This window comes from Teleopsis dalmanni, chromosome 1, assembly GCF_002237135.1.
Source record: "Teleopsis dalmanni isolate 2A chromosome 1, ASM223713v2, whole genome shotgun sequence".
NCBI lineage: Eukaryota > Metazoa > Arthropoda > Insecta > Diptera > Diopsidae > Teleopsis > Teleopsis dalmanni.
Genome location: NC_051846.1, coordinates 184,110,276 through 184,137,423, shown reverse-complemented (window position 1 = coordinate 184,137,423; position 27,148 = coordinate 184,110,276). Strand labels below are relative to the sequence as shown.

Genomic DNA, 27,148 nt, shown 5'->3' with positions numbered 1-27,148 from the left:
AAAATAAAAAGTTAATATAAAATAGAATAGATAGAATAGAATAGAATAGAAAATTAAAACGAGGAACAGAATTAAAAAGAAAAGAGAAGAAATATAATATGAAAATAGAAAAGAAAAAGAATAATAAATTGAACTGAAGAAGATAATATTATTAAATATTATTGAATTAAATTTTGAAATTATTATGAAAAATTGTAAAATAAAATTAATTAAGAGGTAATAAGTTAAATTAATAAAATCTGTTTACATATAAATAAAATATATAAATACAAAATAATTGAAATAATTAAATACACAATACACACAATATCAATGAAGTAAAACAAATGATATATAGGATATATATTGTTAATACTACAGATATTGAATAAAATATATACTTATAAAAAAGGTAAAAGAAAAACAAGGCTGAAAGCCGGAAAATAAACTGCAAAAGAGGTAAGAAAATGGAAATAGTTAAAAAGAAATAATTAATATAAAAGTATTAAGAGAGATTTAAAGTTAAAAAGTAAAGATAATATAATCGACGATTGCATATAAGAGTAAGTGAACTTTTAGTATACAATAAATCAAAACAAATGGTAATAATTATTTTTTGAGAAGTAATTTTGTGAAACGATGAGTAATATAAAAATTATACTAATATCGGTATATAGAAGAAATTAATAAAAATTTAAAACCCTTTCCCTTAATATATTTTAAAGACTATTTTAGGGATTAAAAATTAAGAAATGAGATGTATTAAGTGGAAGTTGTTAGAAGTTAAGTATTAGGAAATTATAGAAAAATAAGTTTTACAAACTACTGCCAAATGCAGAACCATTGAAACTGTTTATTAAATATCATTCATAACTAAGCCTTATGTGGAAGTAGAGATCATGCTCATCATACGCGATTTCTTATAATCTGCATCACATTATACCAGAAAACATGACACTATTTTATGATTTTATCGTTACTCATTCAAACATTTATCATATATGTGAGAACTCTTCCTCTGAACCTCTTCCTCTCTCTCTCTCTCACTCTCACAATTTCTTCACCTCTCAATCCATGGAATATATGTTTTATGACATTAAGCTTTAGAGAATCAAGTACAAAATTAAAACTAGTGTAAGGTAGATTTAAGCAGAAAGGAAAATACCATTATAAAGCCCCTTAAGTGAAGAGTAGAAATAAAAGGAGTTAGAAAGAAAGACATTTTAGTAATGTGATTTTTGTGTTTTTACAAACTACATTATTTTAATAATAATATTTTAAATATTTACAAAATTACTTGAATTTTTTCACTCACATATTAAACGGTTTTGATAATTATTTTATAAAAATTTAGCATTTAAATTATATAAAAAAAAATATATATATATAAAATTAAATTCAGTCAAAGTGCTTTAAGTAAAGTTTTAAATTAAACAAAAAAAGTTTAAGTAATTAAGAAATTAAATGTATATAATATTATAGTAAGTTCAAATGTTCTAGAACATGGTGAAAACCATAATGATAAACTGATTTCAGCACTTAATGTATGAACAGAATAATCAAAATAATATAACAAATTATTATTACTACTGATATGTCCTAATGTAGGTAGTGACTATGATGTACTAAACGTGCTTATGGCTTTTTATCATCAGCATCCTTGTACCAGTCCTCACAGCCAGCTACATTTTCTGGTGCATCACACATTTCTGATTCGTCATTATAAACTTCACCAAGTTGGCAACCCAAATCACGTGGATCCTCATTATTTAAGCAGACATAGAACTTTTGGCAATCAGTAGGATGTGGGTATTTGGAATGTGTTACGACTTGACCGTGTACATCGGTTTTTGGTTTATCCTTAGGGCAAGAGAAACCGCTCTCTGATTTTTCTGTGTTATACAAAAAAAATTGTTTTTTATTTTATAAATATTTTATATATCATTAACCGTAACTAAATGGTTTATCATAAATATTTTAATTGTTTAATAACATTCTAATATTTTAAATTTATATTAGCTCTTTTGTATTTATTTATTGATATCCATATGTTTTTTTTTTGAACTTACTCTGTGGTGCATCACAGCCCTCACGTTTGGCTGTATCTGGCCATACGCAAGTTCCACTATATTCATCGAAATGAAGACCTACAGTACATTTCATTTCCAAAGCATCACCATCAATGCAATTGTAGAATATATTACAGACGGCTGTGTCAGGATGTGCGAAGAAACCATTTTTACGTGGGCAGAATTTGGTGGATTTTGGTGGTTCTATATAAAAAATGAATATGTTATTTTAATTCATAATTATTATCTTTATATAGTGACAGCTATTAAAGTAAATCGTTATACTTACGCAATTCGGTACGATCTCCACAATCTACATTGAAGGGTTGATCGCATTTATTGACGTGTCTGTTTAAGGGATCAAATACTAAGCCATCCGGACATAGCTTTGTTTTCGCTACACCATCATCACAATGATAGTATTTGTCACATTGGATTTCATCTTCGAATTGACCATCTGGTTTTGGACAGTCAAAAGCATCTGCAAAGTGAAGTAAAGTAAGATAATAATTAATTATAATTAATTGTAAGTATATTTAAATTCATTTATCGAATTAACTTTTTATAATATAAAATAAAAGTATAAATATCAAACAGATTAAACAGATGTAATATATATACCTAAATCGCGACTGCTGTCACGATATCTTAAATGCACTATCTTCAAAACCGTGATTTATCCTATTTAAGTGTATGTATCTGAAATGTTTGGATTCTAACAACTTACGGCAAATATATAGCCCATACCGAAAAGTAAATGGTGATTATAGAAAAAGAAGAAGTAATCAAGAGCTTTAATGCTAATCGAAAGAACACAATGTCATAAGATTTATAACATACTTGTAAATGGCCCGGGATGTAAATGGCGACTATGAAATACGAATTAAACAAGAGCTTTTAGATCAATGGAAAGAAGTAAATGTTATTAGATTCATAATATTTGTCCGATATGCCGGATCTGTCCTAAAAATGGAATGTAGTCACCGACGATTATAATTGATTATTATTGACTCGTTTGTATAGTGGATGACATACGAAAAATGCAAGCACATAATTGAGTGGAGGAAGCAATAGACAGTATCGCGTGAATGGACTTTATAAACCGTGCTAAAATTCATTTGGCACTACAGCGATTATAGTGCAGATTTAACAATCCATTATGGTATATGATGAAACTAAGGCTCATATCGAGTGGGAAGATGGATGATGAATGAATAATTGCATTTACAAAAACAAATATCTAGAAAGATATCGTATATTGAAGAATAATATAAAATCACATTAAAGTGTTGGATTTATAGAGTGCCTTGGATAGAGTACAAGGGGCTTTGGGGTTTAAACCCCTCTAAAATATTTTATACTAATTGTGATGAAATTTTTTTTTGATTATTTGCTTTCATATAAGCTTTAAATTACTTTTCAAAAATTCTCATTTAATTGAGTCTCAGTAGATGCCCTTGAATTCATTATATCTAATGTGTAGAAATAGAAGGTTTATAAGCTCATATTTTTTTTCAATATGTTTATTGCAATATATAAAAGTAAAATATAAATTAATATAAAATGAAAATTTGTTGAAAATTATATGGACTTAAAAGTGCAAATTGCAACGATAATTGAAATATTTTTAACAGTAAAAATATTTGTGTAAATTATTTTTTATGATTTTTCTTCACATTTCCGGAAACTTACTTCCATCAAATGCCGCATTGATATCTTTGCAGTTTAAAGCAGATTTTCTCTTTTCTCAAATTAATTTTTTTTCTTTATTGAATTAAAAAAAAAAGCTGTTGAAAACAAAACAAGGTTTTGGGAAAGAGTTCAATAAATTGGCTTCAGTTTTTCCGCATCTTTAATGAAATCAATCATTGAACTTTTTACGTGGCAAACCGTGAATCCAGTTGCACTTAAAATAAAAATTATTTTCAATAACAAAAATTTCTTCAAAACGTTTTAAATCATTTGTTAATGGCCAAAATAAATACTCCCAAACATGATGTAATGCACTTGATTGATTTTTATCACCTATAATTATTTACAATTTCATGAAGCTTAACCCTTTAAGGATTGCATAATAACACAAAAGACTACAAGTAAAGACCATAAATACCCAAAAAAAAAAACAAAAATTCAGAAAAAAAGATTGGAAAACAAATTAACACAAATAAATTAACAAAAAAGCCTTCAAGATAACTTGCTTTAAGACGGGTTTTTTATTGCTTCACATTTAGCCGGTTTAACTGGCATTTAACATATGAGCTTATCTGTGCACATACGTACACGTATAGCGATATAGATACAATATCTATATATATAAGTATCTTTATACACTAATATATACATGCTGGTCTGGCATGAACTGCGATATTTAAGAGTCAATGAAAAATATCATTTATGCAATTCCTTTAAATGTCTTTCTCTGCTTAGATACAATATACTATTAAAATATTTCTTAAGATATTAATACTCGTCAGATAAAAATTTGCATTATTAATAAAACTCGTTAAGTATCTTAACAATTTTAATTTAAATAATTTTGTAGTTAGTCCGCATATACACGTTTCTTAAATAAGATACTATTTCCCTGTTACAAACAAGTAGCAGATTGCATGTATCTCACGGTTTGTCTTGGATAAGTTTTGACTTCAGTTGCCAAGTTAAAAACTACCTCAACTATAGGTATTATATTAAAGAGTATTATTATAGGCTTATTCTTTGAAAATAACGATAAACTAAACGATCAAAGTAATTAATCAATTTCAAGTTGATGTATCTCAATTTTTTTTAAATTGCAGAATTAGTAAAATTTATAACAATATTATTCCTAAAACAGTCTTTGACGCTGAATGGGCGTAGATCATTATTATATATATATATATACATAGACAGATTCTTTAAAAACTATATGCAATATTGCTTAATATAGTCTACGGTACACCGGGAGTATAGATCCTAACTATTACGTATTCCAGTTCTATTCTATTGTATGAATTTCACTGGGCACTGGATGCATAGATCCTATCTATTATGTATTCCAGTATAATTGGTTCTATTCTATACTATAAATTTATTTTTTCCTAGAAAATATTTAAGACAAAACCATTATAACTATATTTCTAAAATCTCATTAAATAATCAGAGACAAATAATATCTAAATTGTTCAGTTCTCTAATAGAGCCTTACTGCGTAAGTATTATTAAATTTTAAGAATATTAGACAGTGGAAACCTACTTTTACAGATATATTTATATATTCTTTAAGGAAAAATAGTGCTTTAAATAAAAATCAAATATATCAATGGTCAATGTTTGGGCTGTAGTACAGTTTCGATACATAAGAACTATTTCCAAGAGTTCTTAAAATAGTTCTTAACGATCTTATATCATTAACTGTACACGATTATTGCATCATAGTTTAAATATTTCATAAATCAAAGATTTTGAGAAAAACTAGCACATATCTATAAATCATTATTTATAAAGGGTTATCTAATTTGTGGTCTTTGTTTAGTAGTACTGTCACATGTATTTACTTCAAGATTGATCTCTTTACAATATGGATCGTTAAATAACCAATGAATGTGTTAAATGTGTTAAATTTTATGAAGATTTTATTGAATCTTCAGGAATGAAACTCAGTTTTCGTTATAAGTGGATATGTCAAGCAACAAAATCGTAACATCAGTGATAAACTCAAGTGACTGTTGTAGGACCATTGCATCCATAAATATTTACTATATGGTGTGTCCAGTTTGGTTTGGTTCTACGGTAAGATAGGCTAATACTTTTGGAAAAGGTGTCATACAAACTGTCAAATCCGATTATTTGAATTATAGGTCAATAATTTTGAATTATAATTGAAGTGTGTAACTGAAGTTATGGTTTCAAAATCTTTGTGAATTCAATAGGACTGCATAAGCAGCAAAACCTTGTTTTCACTTTGTTACACGAGAAATTTTATAAACGTATAATATCACTTTTGGTGATGCAATTGGGTCAGAAATATATATTTATGAGCACAATCCTCAAACTCTCGAAGCTTTGAAGGTGAACATCTGTCATTTCAAAAGTTATTGCAAAATGATCCAGTAGTTTATGATGGAGTGTACCATTGAGGATATATGAATGATATTTTATTTTACATCTAATGATAATATATATTGATAATATATTGAAGTAAAAATTTGATAATAACCTCAAGCATAAGTTTTTTTAGGGGTTTACTCTCGGAACGACAAAATGAATAACCTTGTAGTTATTATTATCATTATTATTGACATATTCTTAAATAGAAATAATTTATAGTATAAACTTATGATCCTAGCTAGTGATCTACAAAAAGTTTCCAATCTTCCTCAATCCCCAATCTTCCTAATCTTAATTTTGTGTTATAAATCATTGAACCGTATGGACGTTTCGTTATACATAAATTATTATCTCATTGTCTTTTTTAAGCACCCATCGTCTCATACTAGTCGATGTCTATTCTAACGCCCAACGCACGATTAAACAGTAGTGTCTCACTACAGTAGTTGACGATTCTACATGTAGTCCAGTTATATGAAATACTCATACAGTAACTAGCTACTGTAGCTTAACGTTGCATAGAATTACAGAAATGTCTTTGCTCAACTTATTTCTTGATATTTCTAGCGGCTATAGCGAGTTACTGCAGTTCAATCGTTCATTGGGTCTGTGTTGGCAAGGTGGTTCGTGTTCGATCCATTTTTATTTTTTTCTCCTAATATAGTTGGATTCAGTGTAATTCTTAAAATTTTCTCCATATAATAAGTTATGTGTTTTATTTAAAAATAACTGTTGTGTTTTTTTTTACTATCAAGGTTTCTGTCAAGATTTTTAATGATCAATCATTTTTTTGGAAGAAAATTGGCACGCAAAATGTGTCTGAATATTTTTTTTTGTTTGACAGAATTGTGGTACACCGTGAAATATAACATTTTTCAAGGTATCTTTTAGTTTACTTAAACAAATTAATTCAATTCAAATTAATTTTATTGAAAAACCAGATACCTGAAACCTTCTATTCAGAATTTTAAACTTTATTCAGTTCAATGAAATACACATAGAGGTATTCGGCTCATTTAGAGACAATTGAAATACATTTGCAGATATTGTTCCATCTGTATTTCACAAAGATGTTGATGAAGGTATTGGTGTTCTTTCATGCTATATGGAAAACCAAATAGTTTAACAAGGATAGTATATGAAGGTTAGCATCTCGCTTCCCTGGCAAAATCTTTCAGGGCATCACAATAGACAATATATGTGTTCGATCAAAGTGCTGATAAATGTCAGCACACGGCTTTTTAACCTAACCCAACCTTTCATCACATCTTCGAAGATATATAACATGAATCATATCTTTAATGTATAAAATTTTTTTCTTCATCTCACTATTCTAATCTGAAAATTACAGTCTAAAATTATAATAAAAACTTGGTCTACAAAATATAATGATTTTTATATTTTATTTTTATATTTATCTTGAAACTAACCGTAAACTGTAATTTTAGGTCACATCTATTTTAAAATTAACTTTTCTTAGCTCAGACGGTAGTATAACCCCATAATATTGGTTGATGAAAAACAGTGTTATTATAGTAAAATAAATACATATATTTTTTATAATAGGCAATTTAAAGAAGTTTATTAGGCAATATTACTCTGCGAAAAAAAAATGGTTTTTAATTATTTTTTTATAGTTTCTTTAACCTTTTCATGCTAAGTTTAAGATCCCGGGTTTTAACTATCAAGCAAACCTACTTCGTTTTCCACGGTTGTTTTTATGTTATATTTTATTTCTATTTTGAAAGATTGTAAAATTTTAAATTTTAAATTAATGCATATATAATTAAACTCCTAATGAAACCTATTAATAAACAAATGTTTTCAACATTAAAACTTGTTTATTATTTTTTTTAACACTTTCGATTTCATAAATTGTTAGGCATTTCTGGAAATGGGAGCAATGTCAATCAAAAAAAGAAAAATAAAATAAAATTTTTATTTAGTAACAAAGACTAATTTAAAATAGTTAAATTTTCAAGTTCACAACACCAAAAAAAATTTTTTATTTCTTGTTTTAATTTAAAAAAGATAATAAAAAATTTAAATAGTTTAAAAAGAAATTAGTACAAAAATAATTTTAGAAAAACATGATTATTTAAAAAAAAAATTAAATTTCACACAAAAAAAAAATTTCATATAATTAAATGCATTATATTAAATATATATAAAGAAATAATATTTTATAAAATAAATATAAATATTTTTATTAATTATTTTATTCACTCACTTATTGACACTATGCTGAGTGCTGCGATGGCACAAATAACGAACTGCCTCATTTTGTTATAATAAAATAATTGTATTTTAAAATAATTTTTAAATATCCTTTAACACAGTAAAAATATTAAATATTTTTATATATCAAAATCAGTCCAAAATCGTTGCCAATTAATGAGCCACGGTTCCAACTTTTCAGTGTAAAAACTTAACTAAACCGTGCGGTGGTTAAACTTAAACTACCAAGACACCGCACGAGACTCTCACTTTTGAAGACTTCGCCTCGCTTACTGACATTTGGAAATGGGGAAACAGTCGCGGCGGTGTGGTTAATTTCCATTTTACGGCTGGAGCTGTCAATGTGTTGTGGTTCGCTGTGTGGATGTGTGGATGTGTTTGGGTGTCTGAGGTTTCAAGCCAGTCTTCCATCTGAAAAAAAGACACAATAAGTATATGATATGAAAAATAATTTAATCGAAGTGAGTTGAATGCAAATGGTAATAATATTTTTAATAAACAATACACTGAAATAATTATATGTACAACAAAAAAAGGTTAATAAAACGGTAAGATGGTAAGATTTTTTGTAGGTACACTAATGACAAGTGGATTAGTCATTTGGTAAAATTCTTATTTATCCATATATTAAAGAATATTTAATACGATTCTTTATTATTAAAGTTTGATATAAAAAATATATATATATATATCTTAATATTGTACAGTCATCTTTCAGAATTTCTAAAACTTTACTTATGTAAAAAGTCAGTGGAACTAAATTGAATTTAAATCTATATACCATATTTATTAGTGTACTATTCTTGTTTAACGATTTGTATATACGTAGAGCCCTAAAACCTGCTTCTTCTTTAAAAAGAACTTGTGTTTGAGAGATATCTAAAAGTATTCTACCACAAACCTAAGTTTTGTTTTTGTGCAGAAAAAGGTTTAAAAATACCGAACTCATCGTCACTACTATATATCGTGACAATAATAATATCCCCGATTTGCATGGACTAAAAACAATTCCCCTTTTATACCAGACCGTTTTTACTTTATCGGGATACTTCAAGGCAGAGTACCAGTTTTAGTTACAATAAATTTTTTTCGTTTGCCAGCGTCGAGACCTCGCTTTGTTAACCTCTTCTTTATAATTATTACTTTTCAATTAATAATTCCACTCATCCACCACAAGGATGAGTGGAGTGCCAATTCTTAGATATTAGAGAGAAGTAAAAAATGTTGATAACGATCTAATGGTAATATAGTAAACATAATAGTATTTTATATTATATATAGAATGTTTATCTACTGAAATTATAAACTAATGAGAGTAATAATTCTTCCTTGTGTTATCACTATCTTAACACTCTTCTTATTAGGTTTTTTGATTTTATTTAAATCACAATGGATTCTATTATCTAGGTATATGTACCTAAATGCTAATAAGTAAAAAGTATATTTATGACTTATGTTTTTATATATTAGCTGTTGTGTATAGATAATAGAAACCATTATAAATCAAATGGAATCAAGAAGCCTTATAAGAAGAGTGAAAGCAATAAGTTACATCTAATCTTATCTGAGTTCTTCAAACAATGAATACACCGTAACTTGTGATTATATGTGAAATATATTACATATATATTACATATAATATATGTCAAAAAGTGACAGCTTATTTAAGTGGACAATTTCTCTATGCTCAAATTTCTTAAACCATTATGTGGATAAACTTGGAACCTTTTTGACATATATTTCTCTTAATAGGACTAAAGTTGCTGAAAGTAAGAGTTCCGAAAACAGTATTTTCACTGTAAGTAAACATATCAGTAGATCGATCAAAATTACAAAAATCGAAGATTAATTAAAAAGCCTATTTACATAAGCCATTTTTTGTGTATGCTTATAGTAATTACATGTTAGTTCTTTAATTACATATACTCGTATATATACCCTATCTAGTACTGTTAGGATATCATAAAATGATTTGATTTGATATGTCATCAGTTCTTTCATTTAAGTATTTATAATAACAAAAAAGCGAAATCCAATATCTTCAATTATATATTAAAAAAGTTAGTCTTGTAACATAAAAATTTAAAGCAATTACTATAAAAACCTTGGTGTGTTTTCTATATATTTATATCTAAAATAAGAAATTTGGAGAAGTAGAGGTGATAACTATTTATGTCACAGCAAATTGTAGATTTAATTAATACAATAAGTAATATAACATTAAGTAGATATGTCTATTATAAGAAAATCTAGTATGTCCATTAATAGTAAGTCTAGTGGTGTAGCCAGAATTTTATCAATAGGAATTGAAATTTCTTGTGGGAAAAATATTTAAAAAAATAAAAAAAATTAAAGAAATAATTAAAAATAATTAGTAAAAGTATGAGGGAAAATCAAATCGTTATAAAATTGAATTCATTATCATCAATGTTTATAGCTATACAATCCGAAGTAAGTCAGAGCTCTGTTCACAGGTATACGGTCACAAACATATTTAATGGGTTTAGAAATTTCGCATGATTAATTTACAAAGTAGATTACTCCAAATCTGAATTTCTCATCCGCTGGTCAGTAAATTATTATCCATTATCCAGTACATCCATTTTTAATGATATTTATTTTTTGAGAAGATATTGATGTAGTACTTGGGTTGAAAACTACTGGTCTAAGTTACTCAGTAGTAAATGCGTTTTTTTGGTACATTTTTTAATAAAAAATTTTCAACTTTTATTAAGTATATATTGGCCATTATTATTTATGACCTCTTGTCTTTTTTTAGTACTAAATAATCCTATTATTTTTAATCGCAATGAGTTAATACTCTTGGTATTAACTACAATTATATAAATGTCGTTAAAAAAATACCTCCTCATCCATGAGTATGTATATATATATTGAGATTATATATTATGTATTACTTATATGTTTACTAAAAAAATAAAATGTTTATTTGCATTTTTCATTTGATTTTCCCACCTTTGTAGATTCATTTTTAAGGTTTGCCAGTAATATTTGAAACTCAATAGAATAAAACTGTCTTACTTATACAAATAAAAAATTTGTGGAGGAGTCGGTACTTTAAAGTGAATTGTTTTTTATTTAATAAAAAATATCAGTAAATTATGCTTTCCTTAGTTACTTGGTAGTTTCTCTTACGAAACAAAAAAAATGTATCTACTATTTATTTTTATTTATATAAAAAGATATTTTTATGTATTATATTATGTACTTTAATTACATTCTGCTGTTATTGTTTTACTTAAAAATAGAAATATATATTTAGCGTAATGTATATAAATTTAAATAGATATAGTAAATATTTTAGTGTTTCTTAATGCTGATAATACTTCTTTTTTCTTATAACTTAAAGGAACCTAACTGGGGGTCAGAATTCCTAATTGCCTAATACATGGTTTGCTTTTCCACTTGAGGCTAAAATTAAGGTTATAGTCGCTGTCTTATAACTTTCACTCCATTGTATTATCGCGTAAAACTTCAAGGGCTTAAAACCAACTTTTAATGCAGCCTACGATTTTTTATGAAAGTAGAACTTACGTAGCTGTCTAAGATTCTCTAGAAAGTAAGTACCTAATATGTTTAATCTGTTCCAGTATAATGTTCTGTAAATCTATTTCAAGTTCTCTACTTTTTTATGTTTATTAAAATGTAGTTTAGCAGTTCAACATTTTAAAACTGTTTTTTGTATTCCCTGCGTTGGTAATTGCACTAATAATTAGTAAAAGTTCCAAGTTGGACAACGGCATATTTAATGGGGTTTTCTTTAAGAAAATGTAAATATCGAAAAAAACACGATTTTATTTCTTAATACTGATATTGTTTTCGAGTGAAAGATCTTATTACTAATAGCTCGTCTATCAGGCATTGCTGAATCCAGGTAAACATATTAATCTTCTCCAGATCAATGTGTGACTATTCAGATTTGTACACCAATTCTTTTTAAGAGTTCTACATCTATGTTGTTTTAGAACGTGGCATATTCTAAGAGTATTTAAAGATGCTTAAATGAATACTCTTCGGATATTTAAGAATATTTAAGTCTCTTCCATACATAGTCTTTACTCATTGGTATCTAATGGGTTACACCGCAACTTAGGTATGTTTAGAATAAAGCAACCATTTATCACTGATGATTGAGTGATTAACTAATAATTAATGATTGAGTCATTGTTTTTTCCATCCAATCTGTTTAGATTTAATAGGTATTTTTAGAATATTATCGGAATTATATGCTTGGTACTGCGCTATCTACCCCTGTTAGACTATTTATGACTGACCTGTCTGGTAAACTCTGTGATAGGGTCATGCTTTATGGTTATAAAATAATTTATTACTGATTCCGTGACTTCGCTCTAATGCATATCGTTGTCTTGAGACAGCTTTCTTAGCCAATTTGTGCACAACATCATTGACATCAATAACAGCGACTGCAGGTATCCAAGGGAATATAACTGGTAGGAAATTCTGGATATTCACTGAAATTTCTTGCTGACAGGTTTCATAAACATCTCCTAAACTAGTAGAGTACTTGTGAAGATGGAGCCCAATGTTTCAATAGCTGCCTGACTGTTACAGATGAAGATTATCTTTTTATTCCTTCAGTTTCCTATCAGTAGTTGTCAGTCGCAGATATTTATGACGTAGATTGCGGTAAGGAATAGAGAAGCCATTATTCCTAGACTGAGGAATATCACGAAAAATACAGACAATAAAGAAGAGAAGAGAGCCTAAAAAAAGAAGTATTAATATTGTGTAAAATTGGCAATATGATCTGTGATCATGTGAAGAATTATGGACAATCCTCCATGATATGTTTTCTATATTGAATTATTTCTATATGTTAAATGAACCCCAATTAATACGCTGTATAGCTACGATCTGTAAATTATAAATAAATTTCATAAAAGTCTTTTACTTTACCTACTTTGTAAAGTGAACTGCGCACGCCTCTTAAGTATCTACAAATCCATTATTGAAATTATGTTGTTATAATGGAAATTTAAACAATTTATGTACTTAATTCGAAATGCTGCTTAACATGTAAAAGAGCTCACATTTTGATAGAAAATCAAATAAAAAATTTTAACTCACATTTGAGGTTCATCTCGGCTCCATGGCAGCCCGTCTTCACCACGTTCGATTTCGATTTGAATCACAGATACGCGGACGACATACAAATTTCTGCTTTGAGCTGCGTTGTAGGTTGAAGTTTGTTTGTTAGTTCGAATGCAATTGACTCACTTTTTTTTAAGTTTTGAACAACAAATAAAAATTTATCTGAAAGGAAGATTTAAGAAAAACAATTTAATTGAAACAAAATTTTAATATAAATTTTATTATTTGCAAATCTGCACACACTTATCGATTTTTACATCATCGCTTTCGATTTTAGTGCAATAAATTCGTAAGATCATTTTTCAAATATTTTACATGGTTTCATCTCAGTTTGACCGATTTTCGCAAGTGGCATTTGCATTTTCAGTCAATCACTTCAAAATCAATAAGTGAAATATTAATGCAATCATTAATCTTACTTTAAAAATGTGTAAATTTGTAAATAAATGAAATAATTTTTACTCGTAATTCGCAATTGTTCATATTTGCAATGGAGAAATACTCCACTCGTTTCAAAATCTGCAAGATAAAAATAATTTGTAGTGTTCCAGATACTGAATGATTGGTTGGGTCTTGGTGTAATAAAGTTTGAGTATTAACAAATGAATAGATAAAATAGTATTAAGTTTTGAAAAGTGACTTAATCTGGGTTTGAATTGTAAGACTTAGTAATACTTTATCAAAAGAAACTAAAATGAACAAGACCTTTGTGATATATTATGTGGTAGACAGCTACTGTCCGGTAACTAAATACACAGGACAATAACCGTCATGTCTGGAAAGCAAACAGTTATTAAAGCTCAAGGTTCAATATCCATAGATAGCAACTGTCAGGAAACTTAGTACACAGAAGAATAATCTTTATGTCTGACAAACAACCTCGATAGGTAGCTCCAAACAGAAAGCTAAGTACACAAGAGATTAATACTCATGTCTGACAATCAAACAACCACTAAAGCTTAAGATTCTAATCTCGACAAACTGTCAACTGGTTTGAGAGATAGTCAACATCTTAAGAAACTTAGATGCAAAAAACCAAATGATTCAAATTGAATACCTGCTGATAACAGTTTGGATGGCAATAAAGTTGCAGACGAATTGGCTAAGGGAGCTGCATCAAGAGTACCATATTAACCGAGGGTATATAGATCTCGCAAGTCATTTTAATATTAGGTATATATCATTTATAAAACCTGACGCTAACAGGTCAATACCATGTTTCCATTGGGTCCCATTTAGGTAGTTTTGCCCATTAATGCTGTTATTGATTTATCAAACAAATAAGCTCATTATAAATAAATCAACTCATTTAATGCGAAAAATGACGAATGCAGTCCATAAAAAAAATATCCCACAAGGAAAATTACTAAAATTTAAAATATTTATCATTTGTTTTATACGTAAAATTTAAACAAACAAGCTATTTCACATCCATAATTCAATGGAAACGACCAAATCTTAATTTCATTAACATAAGTAGTTTTAGTTGCAGTGGAAACAGTTGTCATATCTTTTCATACATTTTGAAAGAACAAATCCCCGACTATGCTAAAATTTTTAATGAAACTAAACGATGAGAACATTACATAAAAATATGTACATACCTCCAGCTCAAAAAGTACCCGGATTTTGTAAATAAAACACAAATTTAAATTTTATTCCCAATTTATTTTATTTCCTTCAAAATATGCTCCTTCTAAACCGATACACATATGCCAACGCTTAACCCAATCTTCCATACACTTTTCGTAGGCCCGTGCAGGTATGGCTTTTAGTTCCTTCGGCGAATTCTCTTTTACCGATTCAATCGACTCAAAACGATTACCACGAAAGGGCAATTTGAGTTTCGGGAACAGAAAAAAGTGTCACGGTGCCAGATCTGGCGAATATGGTGCCTGAGCGATGACATTGGTGCCACGTTTGTTCAAAAAATCGCGTACAAAAAGAATTTTCCATAGTAAAAATCGCTGAATGCACTTTAGGTGGTCTCACATTAACAGCTGCTGTAAACAAACTAATTGACAGATGGTGCTCAAATTTGTACCATATGTCAAGAAAGGGTGTACCAACATAACGAAAAAAAATTTTTGAAAAAGGTCTATTACTTAAGGAGTAGTTAACAAACAACAAAACTTTTGATACTCTTTGAGCAGATGGTAGGTATATCTTGATACCTTATAATACTAATACCCCTACTTAATGTTAATTTATCTCCATAAGAATCTATATGATCACCCTTGGGTAAATCTCTACAATTTTTTATTTTTGAAACAAAATATTTTGAATGGTTTATTTAGATCACCTTTAAAGAAATGTGACTATCTATAGATTGAATTTTTTAATGCAAAGGTTAATATGTCAACATGGTCCAGTGCTTGTTAGTTCGTGAAAAAAAATAATTTAACCAATAAAAATCCTGTTTTTTTTTTGTTGAAAGTTAAGTAACATTTCATACATAATTTATAAAACATAAAAATATATTCAGCCGCGATTATCTTTAATTGATTGCAGCAAAAGATGCTGTCCTTGAAGATGAAACCGGCACAAAAAACATTTGTAAATTTAAAACAAAAAACTTTTACTCTTAACTTAAAAAAAAAAAAATAATCAACAGACTTACAATAAAATAGTACACCGAAAAAAACAATTATTAAAACGAATTTTAACAAAATAAAATAATTATATTGTGAATGTTATAGAATAAAAATAAAAAAAATTTAAATGATTGTACTTAAAGTAATTAGAATATATTATATAAATATTATACAATTATAATGGTAATGATTATTACCACTATTAAAAAAAACTCATACGTTATATATTCTTTCTGGTATATATATAGGTACCCATACGTATATCTCACCTTTGAAGGTGAAAAGATTGCGAGAGAAAAAGATAGGAATAAGATAAAAATATAAGATAAAAAAAGTTATACTTAATGGTATTTTAAATTCATATAAATATATTATAAGTTTATTCTGCTTTTTATATGCAGACCCATGCAAATAGACTAAATCTTCCTTTTAACCATACCTGTCGTAGTTGTAGAGAGGACGATGAAAGTGCCTTCCATCTACTTTGCTTCTATATAGCACATGCGCGGCGCCGCCTTATCACTTTAAGAGATTTCTTTTTCGAGAATTTTCGCGAACTGCAACACTTCCCTCTAAATAGCATTATGAGCTTTGCCAAAGGTTCTAAGTGATTCTATCCCTTAAGTTTTAAGTTATATGGTAACACAATGGGCCTATGGGGCTAAGTGGATCCCTTGGGATCGTCGGTACAACCTAGAATAGCCTTATATACAGACAGATTTGTATACTCTGTAACGTTTGTAATTCAGAATATATATAGAAATTGAAGAGAATAAATGAATAAATAATACTTGATCGTATTTAATATATAACCTTATATAAAGTAGATGTGTTAGATCTATGAAAAAAATACAAACATTTAATATTAATTTTGAATATATTGATTATATATTTTTCTTGAAGTTTTATGTGTAGAAGTCTTTAAAATAATCATTAACAATAATCATTATCTGTTCTTTATTGGAAATTATCACGAATTGCGATAAATAATCGAACTTAAATATAGTGAGTAGGGTTCTTGAGAAAATAGTTCGATATGTTAGCTAATACGAATCAATGGCTAGTTTTTTAAATAGTAAACCGGAGTCAACAGCTTTATTGAATAGTAATTGAATTGGATTGGAATAAGCACATCAAATCTATTGGGTTGCAGTATATTACTATCTTTTTCTTACTACTATCTCGTAATTATAATTCTATGCAATGCTAAATACTCTTTTCTAGTTTTTTTAACGGTTTTGAATAAATTAGATTCAGATTTACTGATCTGAAATCTGTAATCCGTTTGTCTCCTATACATCTAGATATGGGTTAAGTTTCAAAAACTGAGATTTTAATATATCAGTTTGATAAATAAAAAAATGTTAACTTGCTACGAATGAATAGATAACCATTTTTACCTTAGTCATCCTTTCCCAAACACCCTTATTGCTGTCTTGAAACGAGAGATTTTTCCCATAAAACTTATTAGCATTACAAAAATATATTTATTGTTTATAATTTGACACTGTTTTTTTTTAGTGTATACTTTCAGTTTATATACGTCAAGTTAAGTAAATAAGTAAGTTAGTGAAATAGAATTTGCCGGACAGGTTCTACAAGTTTCACATTGCGGTTAAATGGAATGCTAATTAATAAGAAATATAAAGACTTACATTTCTCAGCGTGTATTGAGTATAATTTTGTTAATAATAATAAATTAATTTAAACCTTCCTAATGCAAACAACAAATAGAAGACAAAGAAGTAAAAGTGTAAATTCTTAGTATTATTAAATGAGCAAATAAACAAAAAAAATATTACTACTTGTGTACTAATATATTTAATTATAGTTAGTCATTAGAAATAAAAAAATTTTTTCAATATTAATATAAAAATATTGTACGGATATAATATATATTAATATAAAGTGTGAGACCTTGAATAATTTAGTTTAGGACTCAATCGCAATTATGCTATCTTTAGGCAATTGCTATATCATGCTATCTCCTTTTTTTTTTTCACATATTGCCTGTTTATTCGAAAACTATGATTATAAGGAGGTCTTTTTTACTTCAAGTAATTAGAATTAATGTGCTACACATATAAGGAGTTGCACCACTACTAAAATGCTCTCTACTTTAGTTAAACTTACTATAACTGTCCCAGTAAGATACAAAGAAAATACGTTCGGAATATTACTCTGGAGCAATGTTTTTTAACGTGGAGTATGTGCCCCATATGGGATCATTTTGGTTGTTAAGGGAGATATATAATAATTTGGAAGTCTTTAGAGGGATAGGAAATCTGCTCTAGAGCAATAAACGAAGCTTAAAACGTAGTAATATTTAGTTCAACCAAGCACATAAAATAAAATTTGGGATATTCTAATGGATGTAGAAACAATGTAGGTAAGGAGCACTTTCTCTACATGTAAGCAGAAGAGCAGAATAAAACGAAGTCTTTTTACTGAAATATTCAATAAGTACTATTAATATTTCATAACATGATGATTTATCTATGTTTGCTTAACAAGACTGGGAAATGAGTCCCATTACTTCGTCATAACTTCTGTCCAACATAGGGGATGTGTAGAAGTATTCTTTTCATTATAGAATATTATTTTTGACACATTTAATGGAAAGCATCAAAAATCACCGTTTGAAAAACCACGTTTTAGAAGTTTTGAACACAAATGTCTATGTGCTAAGAATCCTAATGCTATAATCAAGGAAAAGTAAAAATTAAGCCAATGCATAAGCGAGGACAGTACTGAAGAGAGAAATTAAACTGTTGAAGGTAGTTGAGAGGTAACCATGAGATATAAACCTTGTGATTGGTGTTACAAAAATATGGCTACTGTACGGAGTGATGGAAAGAATAGATTGATTATTTTTTTATTTAGTACCAGATTGAGAACAGAGTTGATTTAAATATAAATTTTTGAAGTACAAAGTATATAATAATATTCAAGATCAAATCTATCGATAACCAGCTCATAATAGATGTTCCAAATATCACCAAAAATAACTAAATACGAATATATGGAGTTCTTCACAACCACAGTGTACTCAGGCCAAGAATTCAGTTAATAAAAATTAATTTTTAGTTCACTCTATAGTTTACATACTTTTTTTAGCATTAGTTATTATATTAAATCATTTTGAAAGTAACCCAAAATAGATTAAGGTTATAATAAAAATATGCGAAGACTTCAGTTTAACAACTTTCTTTCTTCTACCAAAATTGATATTTCCAGTCCGTTCTGAGTTTCCAAAACAAAAAAAATTAAACGAAGTACGTATAGTGTGTACGAAGAGTTCATTAAATAATTAAGAAAGCATGCGTCTTTAAAATTTCTATCACGTACCTTCCAATGTACACTCGTCATAAAGAACAGTACACCCAAAATGTGCAGAGAGTTGCCACAATATTTTAACGGAATTATTTTATATTTTTAATTTGACGAAAAGCTAATAAAATCACTGAGACGAGAGATTAAATAGAATAATAAGATAAAATTTATAATATTAAATATAGTTATATTATAGTATATATAAAATATATAAATTATTATGGCAACCAAAATATAAAATTACTATTTTTAATATAGGTACAATTATTTCTTTTTATAATAGTTGAAATATTTGAAATTTTAATAAGCTATTAACAAAACAAAAAATATAGAAAAAAAATAAATTAACAAAATAAAATAATTAATTAAATAAAATAATTCAAAATAAAAAATAAAAATTTTAAATATCAGTTAAATGTCGTCATAATTTTCACTGGGAGTGAGTTCTGGTTCGGGTTCAGAAGAGTGTTTTTCCGCAGCCAAACGCTCATTTAATTCCATTTGTGCATTAATGAACCATTCATAACCGAAATTGACATCACGCAACGTGTTATTCGCTTTCGCTTCCTCAAACCATTCCATACGATCGGTAGGACTACCGAGCGATTGATTCAATAATTGTCGCCGCTGGCGAGCACGTTTCATAAATTGTACATAATCCATTTCTTCAAATGTTTCATATGAATCAAGTTCTTCTTTCGCCTGCTCTGCTATAGTATCATAATCATCAGACACATCCAATATATGTTCGCAACCTTCTTTCACTGAATCAAAGTGCCCTTCGTGAGCTTTTTCAGTTGGTAACAGACGAGAACGTAAATTTGCCAGTTCTTCGGCACAATCTGCCAAGGCTTGCTTAACTTTTTCTTTTTTATCAGCTTCATATTTCAAACGTTCTTTCTCTAATTGTGTTTCAATACGTAACTTTTCTGCATTCATCCTTTTACGCGACATAAGAATATTTAGCATTCGTTTAAAATTCAACTCTTCCCATTGCTTTCTCATACGCTCTGGATAGCTTTCATGAATCATAGCTTCTTGTGCTCTGTAAAACATATAAAAAATATTTTTTATACCAATATTTGAATGTAAATTTTGAATAGACATTGTTCAAACTTATACTGAAATGTCTGTTCAAAAATTTTAACAGACCTCCTTTCTTCTGCTTCTTCTACAAGTCTGCGTTGTTCATCCAACAACTTTTGTTTCTCCACTCTTTCCATTTCTTTCAGCGCTTCCATCTTAGCTTTTTTTTTGGCTTCTATTATATCTTGATTTTCCTCATAATATTTTTTCTCCCAAGCATGCATTGCTATCTTACGTTCAATTTGCCTTTCGATATATTCCGCAAATTTCTAACAAAAAACACCTTTATATTTTCCATAAATTTAAGAACATAATTTAATAGAAGTTCTTACGTCCTCTTCACCTTCCATAGCATAGTAGAATCCAGGCGGTAGTTTCACCATGCGAAAACTGCTGTTATAATCTCCTATACCAAGTAATTTTTCTGGTTCAGTTGGAGGATGCTCTATTACATAAGTTACACATCCACCACCCATGATATCATTAAAGCAAGGCTCATCGTCTCGTGCTAACAATTTTAAAGAATTTGGCTATTATAAATGATTTGCATTATGTATTGTGGTGCGATATATTTAAGTAAGAATATTTCAAAATCAAACAAAATAAGTTAAGTCAATAATGAATACAAGTACATTATTCTTTTAAACTTATTGCACATTTTAAGAATAAATAAATAGTCCTTCTACCCTGGCTCTCAAATAATAGCCAAAATAAGAAAAACTGACAGATTTTCTACATTGTTCAAGTCGGGTTATCCGATATAAGCTAACGTTTCGTGTATACGAATATCTCTGATATATTCGATAATCATAGATCTGAAGTCTATGATTTTATGTTAAGTATTGTTTTTTATTGAACCCATCCATTTGGGTTCAATTCATATTGTCCATGTTCTAAACATAATCTCTCCAAGCGAGCGCACTATGTTGGTAGATGTTTTTGTAGCGAAGACATAGTATGTATCTATTCCTGCCTCGACAAAATGTTGGCTCTGCAACTACATCATAACACCCTTCGTTGATTTTAGTCTTTCTGGAACCAAGTTAGTCCTCTTTATGTGATATTCCTAAATCTGTATATATCAAAACTTCCAGTTGTTATTATACATAATACTATGTAACAAAATTAATCGTACATTTCAAAAATCATCAAAGTCCGCTGTGCTTTAAACTGCACTCAATATCCATAACTGCTGAACCCTGTGAGGCCTTATAAATTGATTTTGTTATTCATCGCTCAGACAGTACTCTGCGAAGTAGGTACTTACCTAACTAAAGCAAAAGAAGCTACATCGGTGCGAAGTCGATTTCTTATTCGAGACTGTATGTCTACAAAAATATGGTTTAGAATTGAACCCGCTTTTCCTATCTCTAGGCAGAAAATGTGACTGCCTAAGGTAATGTGAAATTTACTAAAACAATTTTGGTCGGCGTATAACAAAATACTAACTGTAACCTATCAATTACTAACAGTTTTATTGCTGATGTAGCCTTAATTATAGCTTTTCAGATTAAAACATAGTCGACTTAATCAATTATTCCATCTCGCATATAATTCTGAACCACATCAATTAGTGATGCTACTTTCTTGAACTATCAAAAGTAAGCGTTGTCTTACCTAGATAAAGATTTAAAAAAAGACATTTATATACCATAGGTAAGAGTAATACCACGCTGTTATCTGTGTTATCTATCTATCAATCTATCATTTATTATCTCATATAACAAAAACTTACCTAGAATATCCCAAACTTCTAAATTTCCATCTGCACGTGTGATAAACAATACTGACGGTCGAGTTGTACTCCAAGCAGCTGAAGTTAAATCGCTAGGACGTTTTCGCCATAAAATTGGTGATGTATGAAACTCAGCTTTCCAAACAGCAAATACAGTAGTCCCAACAGTTACAAAAATATTTGTTAAAAATGGATTAGTTTTTGTTGCAACTATTGGACCATCATGCACTCTTGCGAAACTTGCCACAGATGAAACTCTCTCTCCCTCATCAGTATCATTGAACACTCCAACCCAATTAATTTTTTCAACATGACCATATAGTGTTGATATAATAAATGTTTGCCGCATTTCTGGTGGATCCTTTGGAGTTAGCGCTATGCGATAATTAATTTTATTTCTACGTAATCTACGATGATCTAAAACCGTTAATTGAAATTGTGACGTATCACCGACAATTCCTGTTATAGGTTCTTTATAATTTAATTTATAAGTGGGTTTAAATTTTTTATTCTTGTGTACCGATTCGCTTTTGAGTAGAGCTTTGGGTAAATTAGCTCTAATTGTTCGTTTGACTTTCTTGTCCGGTGGTGCATTGAAATCCCAAAATGCAATACCACCATCCAAAGAGCAAGTAACAAAAAAATTATATGAACTACTTTGCATAGGATCGACAAAAATTTTCCCATATGCATTAATGTAAAAATTTCGGCTCATCCAATAAATGCCCGTTATTGCATCCGTATGAGAATACTCTAGAGCTGAAGTAGCTGCACGCATTACGCGATGTTCCTCATTAAGGTCAATAGTATGTTTCAAATATTCCGCCATGATATTTTGGTAACGAATTTGTGCTGTTGTCATTATTACCGTATCTTCCAGACTATCAATACGGTTTTGTAGATCCCATAATATGAGTTGTCCATTTTTTGCACCTCCTAGCAAACAGTTACCATCATATGGGTTAAATGATAAGTGAGTGACTTCCAGTGGTGAATCAAATTGTAGTTTGTAATTTAGATTATCAGAAAAACTCCACAATAGTATAGGATTTGGCTCCATAATGGCACGCTTAACGCTACTATATTTTTTTGGTACTACAAAAATAGTTTTGGTTAATAAAATTAAAATTTTTAAAGTAAAATATTTTCGGATTTAATACTCACTTGTTTCCGAAGTGCAAGCTGTACTAAACGTATAAGATACTGCCAATATTCCACTGTTTGATTAAATAATAAAATTGAAACTAATAGATATTATGTAAAACTTATGATAATGTACTCCAGACTTACGATAAATGTGGATACCAATCTGCACTGCAAACAAATCGATTTTGACTCTTAGCAATATCTGCAAAACAAAATATTTCCTCCAATTCTGGAGTAATATAGACATCCACCGGATCACCTTGCATTAGGGTGTAATCATTTCTAAAAAAATAAGATCAAAAACTTTAAGCAAATATAAAATAATATTATATAAGAACAGAGGATTATATAAGAGTAGTGAATTGCAAAAACAAAAATTTTTTATTATTTTTAATTAGTTGAATTCTTGGTTGACCATACAGCTGTTTCGAATATTGTCAAATATCTATCAACGGTGGTCTTAAAATTATATCTTTTGTATAATTATGCGTTAATTATATTTGAGACTACAACTACCAAGAGTTGAACCCATACGCTGCCAGAGCTCAGAGTCAGTGTTCATTAAAAAACTGATCCAAAACCGTATTGGACTCGTAGGTTTAACCTTGAAGTTTTATGAATTTGCTGTGAAAGTTTTTATTAACAAATTAACTTGCTGTGTTTATATTAGAAAGAAATCATAAACCGAGCTGTAAAATTAATTAATTATAGTTATAATCGTACAATTAATCGTAGAGATTTAATTTTAGCAATGTAAAATTAACTTTTTAAACCTTATGTATTATGTATTACCTATACATATCCACTTGATTAAATTCTAGAGTGCTTAATAATAATTTCATTTGAGGAGACATTTCTGGCGGCGGTTTAGGTACAACTACTTCTGGAGATGCCGGTCTGCTAGTTTGAGCTTTTTCTTTAGCCTCTTCATCTTCGGAGGAAACATCTAAGTCTATATTAAAAAAAAGTTTGGAAGTGAATTTTTAGTTTAAAATCATTATATAGAATATATACTTCTAGAACTGCTAAAAAATCGGTACAGTAAATATAATAGTAAAATACAGAAAGGGAAAAGAACCTTAACTTTTCTAATATTTTCTTAAAGTTAAACTAAATATTAATTATTCCTTAATGTCCTTAAGGAATTCCTTAAGGTATTCCTTAAGGTTTTCTATGTTATGTATGTAACACTAATTTAATAATACATCTAGAAAAAGAAACTATGAGGTTCTTAAAAAGAACTAATATGTTATGAATTTTTAATTAAATGTTAATTGGTCATCTTAGCTATGTCAAAAAGTGTTCTGATAAAATAACATGTATTTAACAGTCATTATATATATTGTAAAATATATATAATATTATTATATTAGGAATGGTTTTAATATCATATATAGTAATTGCTATTTCTTAAAGTTACAATAACTTAACTTATGATAAAAACTCCATTCTTATTGTTTAGCTTAAATAGATGTAGCTTGTATTAAATCGATTTAATTTAGACCTTTGAGGTCTGATGCATTATAGTTTAATCGTAGATATCGCCATACACCATCTGGGTATATTGATATTTAATACTGCCAAATTTCTGAAACAACCAAATCCGGTAGAGATTTAAGTAAAGTCTTCTATTCTAAGCAACTTTTTCCACAGTGTTCTATGCCGACAATCTCCGGTAGATATTTAAGTGAAGTCTACTATTCTACACTATATTCTACACCGACAAAGTTTAGCTCTCGAGATATCGAAGTTAAAAGTTGCCGCTAACAATTAACAACAAGTATAGTATAATTGGTTAGAATAGATGACTTTACGTAAACTCATTGCCAAATTGGAGCGTCCTTAAACTAGAAATCCTACTTTAGTTAATTACAACTTTTACTATAATGCACCTATTTGTACTATTTACTATTTGTAAATTTTTGTTCATAGAAAAGAAAACTTACCATCTTCCTCTCCAATCTCATATAAATATTGTGTCCACATATTATTCGGAAAAGTAGGATCAGTAAGTTGTTCACGATCAATAAGTTGTGGTGCAGATTGTATACCAATTGTAATACGTTTTCTGGTAACATTATCGAACTTAACCCCTTCAGGTGGTATTAATTCCACATAACCATCACGTGTGTCTGCACATTTACGAAATGTGAACTCTTTGTTTTTTGTTATAGTTGGGGGATAAACACTTTGTATTTCCACATCGACTGGTTTAATATAACGTTGCTGTAATGTTAGATTTATTTCATTTTCGCTACCTAATGATACCCAACGCTTTGGTTTCTTAATTTGATGTTTATGAGCAATCCAGTCTTCATATAATTCAATACTATGTATAACAGACAATGCTAATTTAGTATCCTGAGAATCGAAAAATATAACAAATGGATCAGCTTCTGTTTGATGTTCTGAGTTTTGGGTCAATAATGGCGCATAACCAATCAATACATAATCTTCAGGATTAAAATCTTGAAATGCCGCGTATAATGCTGGACCTTTATCAACATAATCAATTAAACTATCACGTATATATTCATATTTAAGTTGCTTCCAAGGAAATCGTTGGTTAACATTTATACCAACTACAATATCCAACACCGTTTGTACTTCTGGTCTATGAAATAATGGATTAACAATTATTTATGGTATTTAAAGTTAATTTTTATATATATTTTTATATATATTACCTGATCATTATGAGTTTGCAACTTGGCAAATTGTATATATAATTGAGTGCTTCTTCGACATCATATGTATGAGCCTCAAAATCATCGTCTTCCGATTGAGGGAGCGCCCACTCCGCAATACCTGGTTTTGGTAAACTTAAAATAACCAATAAATTTAATAAGACTTTTGAGATCATGGATGACTTTAATTTACCAGGTAAGCTGATTTGGCAATGGATTTTAGGAGGTCAACTTTTTCCACTATGCTATATGTTTATATAATTTACTTCTCAAGATATCGAGAGAAGTTAATTGAGACGCTTTCTACCATAAACTAGTATATGTAGTTTTGGCGCAGATTACACAAACGATGGATAACAACAAATAGACATCCAATTGTCATTATATCAAATGACATTAACTGCAAATCGCTACATTTAATAACTAAACGTTATTGTTATACAGCGTAATGGAAAAAGTTGTTTACAATAACTTTTTCTAAAATTCGTTATCAAATAGGTGTGCCCGGAAAATTGATATCAAATAGAGATCATATATTATATGATATATTATAAAAATTGAATTAATGATATGTATGCTCTTACCTAAAAAGATTTGATGCATTCTCTTCCTCTTCTTCTAAGGCCGTTTGAGAACCTGATTCTTCCATTATGCTTTATTAATATTTATTTTCAAATTTAATTCTTAGTATATGAATTTTCATTAAATATTAAGTTTTTATTTAATTTACTTGACAACAAAATATAAACACAATATTTAATATGTCTATGGCAACAATATCAAATAAGTTTGAATAAATAAATAACAATCAAGAAAGTAAATATGTTATAAAAATTAAAAACTTAAAAAAATTGACATTGGAATAATTGATCTGAAACTAATTATGTTACATATTTTGAAGGTTTAATTTATTTACTGTAAGAGAATGTTTATTTATTGTAAGAGTTTAAAGATAATAATTTATATATTAAGGGCATTACCTTAGCAATGGCAAGAATGAGTTATTTATGCATTGTTGTATTAAATATCAGTTTACTTTTTTGCTATTAAAATCAATTTATT

At 28.6% G+C, this 27,148-nt stretch overlaps 2 protein-coding genes across 2 annotated transcripts; both read right to left on the bottom strand.

The window, feature by feature from the left end:
* Positions 1-1,431: 1,431 nt before the first annotated feature.
* On the bottom strand, positions 1,432-8,609 carry LOC119670647 (protein obstructor-E). Its single transcript, XM_038080998.1, has 4 exons — positions 8,365-8,609; positions 2,338-2,529; positions 2,049-2,252; positions 1,432-1,871 (listed from the first exon to the last, which is right to left on the bottom strand). Exons 1-4 carry the CDS (start codon positions 8,414-8,416, stop codon positions 1,615-1,617), a joined length of 705 nt encoding a protein of 234 aa, XP_037936926.1. The 5' UTR covers positions 8,417-8,609; the 3' UTR covers positions 1,432-1,614.
* Positions 8,610-19,807: 11,198 nt separating this feature from the next.
* On the bottom strand, positions 19,808-26,787 carry LOC119670646 (dynein intermediate chain 3, axonemal-like). Its single transcript, XM_038080997.1, has 10 exons — positions 26,671-26,787; positions 26,087-26,221; positions 25,346-26,013; positions 24,192-24,351; positions 23,544-23,681; positions 23,418-23,470; positions 22,254-23,348; positions 20,851-21,026; positions 20,585-20,787; positions 19,808-20,477 (listed from the first exon to the last, which is right to left on the bottom strand). The coding sequence occupies exons 1-10, from the start codon at positions 26,733-26,735 to the stop codon at positions 19,844-19,846; spliced, it is 3,327 nt and encodes a 1,108-aa protein (XP_037936925.1). The 5' UTR covers positions 26,736-26,787; the 3' UTR covers positions 19,808-19,843.
* Positions 26,788-27,148: the final 361 nt, after the last annotated feature.